Raw genomic sequence first — 5,569 nt, forward strand, 5'->3', positions numbered from 1 at the left:
ATAATAGGAGGGAGAGGTAGGGGAGTAGTGTGGAGGAGCTGGATATAGGTAGCAGTTGGAGAGAGGAAGCAACTAGTTCAGGGACTCTGCTGTGTAGGATGTGTAAGCTTTGAGCTGTGAAGGACACTTCCAGCAGCAACTGCCTTCCCTCTGGCCCCTGTGCACTTGTGCATCTGCAAATTTCAGTGCTGGTGCTGACAGTCATGATTCAGCAGGTGACTTTTCTGATGGGGTTCACACTGACAGTAGTGCAAGTCTGGAGTATCCATTATGAATTTTTGGACATCAGTAAGAACATGAACTATTTTGCCATGTCAGTGGAGTTTGCTGTATTTGAGTACAACAAGAACAATGCAGATGACTATGCCTACAAGTTACTGCGAGTCCGACGTAGCCAGCACAAGGTGTGTATATGGGCCTGTGCCTACTGTTTTCTTTTGCACTCTGAGACCAGACATAAGCTTGGGAGGACTTGGTGTGTGGAAAGAAGCTGGGATATTTAAATGTCATAAATAATTTGTTTAAATCATAAGTTATCACCAGAAGCTACTTTTATTTCTAGTTTGTTTCCTTTAATAAAGGAACCCTTGAACAACAAGAATCAGAAAGCAATGCAGAGGTCAGAAATTCTGCTGTGGCATAGTGGCTGGAAAGTAGAGGGAGTACTTACTGCATCTGTTCTACTTGGAAGTAATGTCAGCACAAATTGCTGGTGTGGATGTGAGACAAGAGGATACTCAGGATATCTCCTACCAGACCCATATTTGTCCTAAGAGTAAGCGATGATAATTCTTCAAATTGAGACAGAGGAGACAAAGAGGAGGGAGAGAGAAGGGTCTGGGCAGAATTAATTACTTCTGACATTCGTATAAGATTGATCATGGAAACAATGGATTACATAACCTGAAGGGAGGTAGGGGCTGGACCTGATAAAAAAATAATGGAACATTGGCATCTAGTTATGTGACATTTCCTCATGTGTTTTCTTTTTAAATCCCCACATATTTCTTCAATTGAAATTATGACTGTGGTTCATCGATGGGACAGTAATTTTTTTCATCGCAAAAAGATCAAACCCTGAATAATAAACCTTGAATCAATGTGTTATCAATAAAGTCTCTGATACGAAGGGTCTTACATCTGCAACAAACATTTGAAAGATGATTATGTACCTTACCTTGCCATACAGAGCAAATCATGTCTCCCATCTCTTACGTCTCCCACATCTTTGAAGATTGCCTTTCCTCTGGGTTGATCTCCAGTTCTGAGCCCTGGCTGGTTCCCAAGACGCCTCAGACACAGATGACTTTACTGCTGGTGTCCCCATCTCTGCCTCTGTCGTTGGTCTTTCCTCAGGTCTCAGTGACTTGTATGGAAGAACAGTGTATGAGTGAGCCTGTGAGTGTTGTGAATATGAGTATGGGGCACTAGTGGCTATCACTTGTCAATTGCATGGATTTAAACAAAGCCAGCATTTGAGACAGCCTCCAGGTTAAAGACACATTTTTTAGCTTGAGCAACTCCAAGTCCTACTCAATTCAGCAAGCAGGGTTGTGTTACCTGCATAACGCAGATTATGTTTTAGAAAATTAATCACCTTTGAACCTTGCTCATTGTTACCTTGTCTTTTCATCTGGATTCTTCCCATTTGCTTCCCCTGCTCCTTCCATGCTCAGAATCACTGGCAATAGTAGAGATGCAAATAAAAATCACAATGAGATACCATCTAAGCTCAGTAGCAGTGACAAAGTTTAGTAATGCAGCAAGCAATAAATATTGGAGGGAATGTGTAGAGGTGAGAACTCTCATACACTGTTGGTGGGATTGTAAAATGGTGCAACCACTCTGGAAGACAGTTTGGCATTTCCTCAAAAAGTTGAAGATAGAAATTCCATATGACCCAGATATTCCACTGCTTGGACAGGAAATTAGAACTGAGAACCTAATGAAGATTTGTACACCAATGTTCATAGCAGCATTATTTATTATTGCAAGAATATGGAAACAGACCAAATGTCCAAGAACAATAGAATGGATTGAGAAATTGTAGTATATTTACACAATGGAATACTATGCAACACTCAGGAACAATAATTTTGAAAAATAGCATATAACTTGGGAGAGGCTGAAGAGCATTATGCTGAGTGAATTAACACAGTCTCATAAAGACAAATGCTGCATAAGATCATTATTGTAAAAATAGAAGGATAACTAGTAAAACATATACAGGAACTCAAGGGGGGAGGGAGGAGCAAAAAGTGAAGGATATGCAGGGGTGAAACCACAAGTAGTTTTAGAGGTATTTACATATGCATTTATGTTGAGATATATGTAGCTATTGCTATATCTGTATCTAATAATATGTATGTCTTTATTTTAAGTATGTATTTGCTGAATCTGAGGAGGGTTAAGGACTGTAGTTTTCAATATGAATTGAAGCTCTACATAAAGAAAATGAAGATTCTCACCACTGGGCCAATTGGCAGCATCATGATAGATGAAGAGCTTGAGACTGGCATAATTTAAAAAAAATCAGCTTGCTTGGTTCCAAGGATATCAAAGATATCAGTCTAGAGACTAGGATGCACCTGAGCCAGACCAATGTCTTTGCAATTATTTGCTATGCATCAGAGAGCTGTACAATAGCCAAGGATGACGGAAGAAGAATTGATGCATTTAAGTTGTGGTTCTGGAAAAGAGTATTGAACATAGCATGGACTGCTAAGAGAACTAACAGGTCTGTCCTGGAGAGGGTGAAATCAAGCTGCTCTTTGGAGGCAAGAATTTTGAAGTTTCATCTCATATACTTTGGGCATGTAGCCAGGAGGGTCCAGTCTTTGGAAAAGTATATCATCCTTAGAAGGGTCCAGGGACAGAGCAGGAGAGGAAGACCCTTGTTAAGATGGATTGACACAATAACTAGGATAATGAGGGTATGTGTCAGAGACAGTGAGATTGGCCCAGAATAGAGTAGGGTTCAAAGCTATTGTGCATAGTGTTGTTATGAGTTGTAGTCAGCTTGATGGCACATAAAAACTGTAACATATCCTTATTTATATGCATGTGCATATTCTAGTGTTCTAGTTTTTACTTGGTTCTCTACTTCTTATTTCTGTAATTATTTCACAATAGTTTCTATAATTTCTTCTCGACAGAGGCTTACTTTGATATATTTAATGGACTTGGACATGGGACGCACAATTTGTAAGAAACATGAAGAAGACATTGAAAACTGCCCTTTGCAAGAAGGCCCAGGAGAGAAAAAGGTTTGATATTCACACCACCCATAAAGTACTTTAAATATCTATCTTGTGAGAATAGAATATACCACCTCAGAGTGTTTTTGGGAAGAGGTTTAGGAATCACTTGAAGATAGTCTTGGGGTAGAATGATAGTTTGTTACCTCTCTCCTGGAATTCTTAGTGCAATCCCATCGGAGGGATTATGATCACTTTAAGCAGACAGAGCTCCCGTGGTAGTTATAGACCCTCTTCCTGTACCACATGACCTTCAGCACTTCAGCAGACAGAGATTTCTCCAACTTTTCCTTTTCCTAGTCCTTTGGAGTGCAGGTCTTTATTCCTCTTTTGTAATTGCTCTTTGAGATTGAAGGAATGTGTAGTTTACCTGGCCATCTACCTTATTCTTAGAATGTCCTGTTTTGAAAGACAGTTCTCAGCCATTCAGAGTTCTAATGCCCTCACCTTATGAATAGAATGAAAACCCTCAGTGGGCTGATCTCATCCTGCCAATCTTCATGCTGGTGATACCATCTGGGGCTGGTTTGCAGTTTGTGCCCAGTTGGAAGATGTCTGACTGGACACATGGGGGCTCCCCATAGTGTGTGTGTAGGCTTTGAGGGGCCTGGGGACCTACAAAGGCAGGTATCTTAACTAGTCTACCTCTCAGGAGCCTCAGAGCTTGAGTGATCTGATTTCACAATCTCTGCCCAAAATTCCTGGTGTCCTAGTCTCAGGAAATTGTGTTTGCACTTAATTATCTTGCAGTTTTAATGACTCTTGAATCACTTTCTTGTACTGCCTGCTAAATCTCCTAGTGCAATATTTTAATGTTATCTCTTGTAATTACTTTCCTTCAGGTCCGCTGTACCTTCACCGTGGATGTCTTTCCTATGTACACTGAGTTCACACTTCTAAATAGCACCTGTATGGACAAGTAGTTGGAAATGGAGCTCTTCGTTTTCCAGAGGTGGAGTCCACTTATGTGTTAGAGAGTAATATTTTTCTGCCTTTGCAAGAATCTGAGCAAATAAAGGCATCTCAGATAACCTTCTGAGTCCCTGAGAAGTTCTGTATTCTCTTTTCTCACTTAATTTGCATGGACATCACTGTAGAGGGGATAATTGATGGCTATTTTATCATTACTGTTACTACTTTGGGTGTAGGTGCAGATGTCATGTCAAGCAGTTCTAAACTGCTAAATTGTTAATCCTCTCTGGTCTGTTTTATTTCTTTTTCTTTTCTTTTCTTTTCTTCTTCCACTCTTGGAACTCCTTTTCCCCCCCTCATTAATTCAATTTAAAAGAGACATAGGAAAATTTACCAGAGATCAGCCTTTGTATCTCATTTCTTTCCATATTGGGGACTTTGATTTAGTAAGGTCATCTTTGACACAGAAGCTCTGTCCTATCCTGGGCTTCTTGAGAGTCAAAGGTTGTAACTGGAACCTTCAATAACCCCAGAAGATGGCAGCTCAACTCAGCATGTCTCCATTGCTCCTGATATTTGAATTTCCTACTAATGGAATGGTCCTTGGAGAAGGAGATCATGCGTGGAATGATGGAGAGACAGCGTAGGAGAGATGGGTTGACGTGGTAACTGGGATAATGGGGGTGAGGTTTATTGGAGTCAGTGCGACTGACTCACGACAGGGCAGACTCCAGAGTTTTGTATATAATTTTGCTATAAGTCACAAGTGACTTGACAGCACATAACAACAACAAAACCACCTAAGGCCCAGCCTGATCTCCAGAGCTGTCAACAAAACTCTCTGAACGAACCTGTGGAAATAAAATGTTATCTTCATATAACACTGTCTCTTATATCCTTGAGAAGGGGAGCAGAGCTTGGAGTGAAGACAGATGGAGGATAGTGGGAATATGAGAGAGGGGAGGAGATGGAAGGGATAATGGGCTATTAAGAATAATTCAGGGTGGAGGTATTCTTCAATGCTTTCTCTTACATCTCTGGAGGCTACAATTTGAGTGTTCCTTGATTAACTTGGTTGAAAGGCTGCCCTTCTAGCAATCTTTTCTCTAAAGTAGCCATAGTATTGATGGAGCAGAATATCCTGGCACTGATATAACAAAATAAGCCAGACTCATACAGTTTCTACCCTATAACCAACCTCTGTGGAAGCAGGAGTGGCATTCACTTCCTAAACAAAATACCTCCGGAATCTTTATGAACTTTGATAAATGACGATATTTGTAGAGGGGCTGTAAGCCTTTTGTTCACAGGGTCACTATGAGAAGGAAATCAACAACAATAACAACAACAACACTACACACACACAGACACACAGACACAAAGACACACACACACACACA

At 40.6% G+C, this 5,569-nt stretch overlaps 1 protein-coding gene across 1 annotated transcript; it reads left to right on the forward strand.

Moving 5' to 3' along the window:
- Positions 1-203: 203 nt before the first annotated feature.
- LOC102852636 (probable cystatin-16-like) lies at positions 204-4,180 on the forward strand. The gene is made up of 3 exons (XM_006902903.1): positions 204-404; positions 3,156-3,266; positions 4,100-4,180. Exons 1-3 carry the CDS (start codon positions 204-206, stop codon positions 4,178-4,180), a joined length of 393 nt encoding a protein of 130 aa, XP_006902965.1.
- Positions 4,181-5,569: the final 1,389 nt, after the last annotated feature.

Source organism: Elephantulus edwardii, unplaced genomic scaffold (genome assembly GCF_000299155.1).
Source record: "Elephantulus edwardii isolate Elephantulus edwardi_28Jun2011 unplaced genomic scaffold, EleEdw1.0 scaffold00467, whole genome shotgun sequence".
Lineage (NCBI taxonomy): Eukaryota > Metazoa > Chordata > Mammalia > Macroscelidea > Macroscelididae > Elephantulus > Elephantulus edwardii.

Coding starts and splice junctions, on each gene's coding strand:
- LOC102852636 (XM_006902903.1), top strand. CDS start 204: ATGATTCAGCAGGTGACTTTTCTGATGGGGTTCACACTGACAGTAGTG. Junction 405..3,155: donor TCCGACGTAGCCAGCACAAG/GTGTGTATATGG, acceptor TCTTCTCGACAG/AGGCTTACTTTGATATATTT. Junction 3,267..4,099: donor AAGGCCCAGGAGAGAAAAAG/GTTTGATATTCA, acceptor ACTTTCCTTCAG/GTCCGCTGTACCTTCACCGT.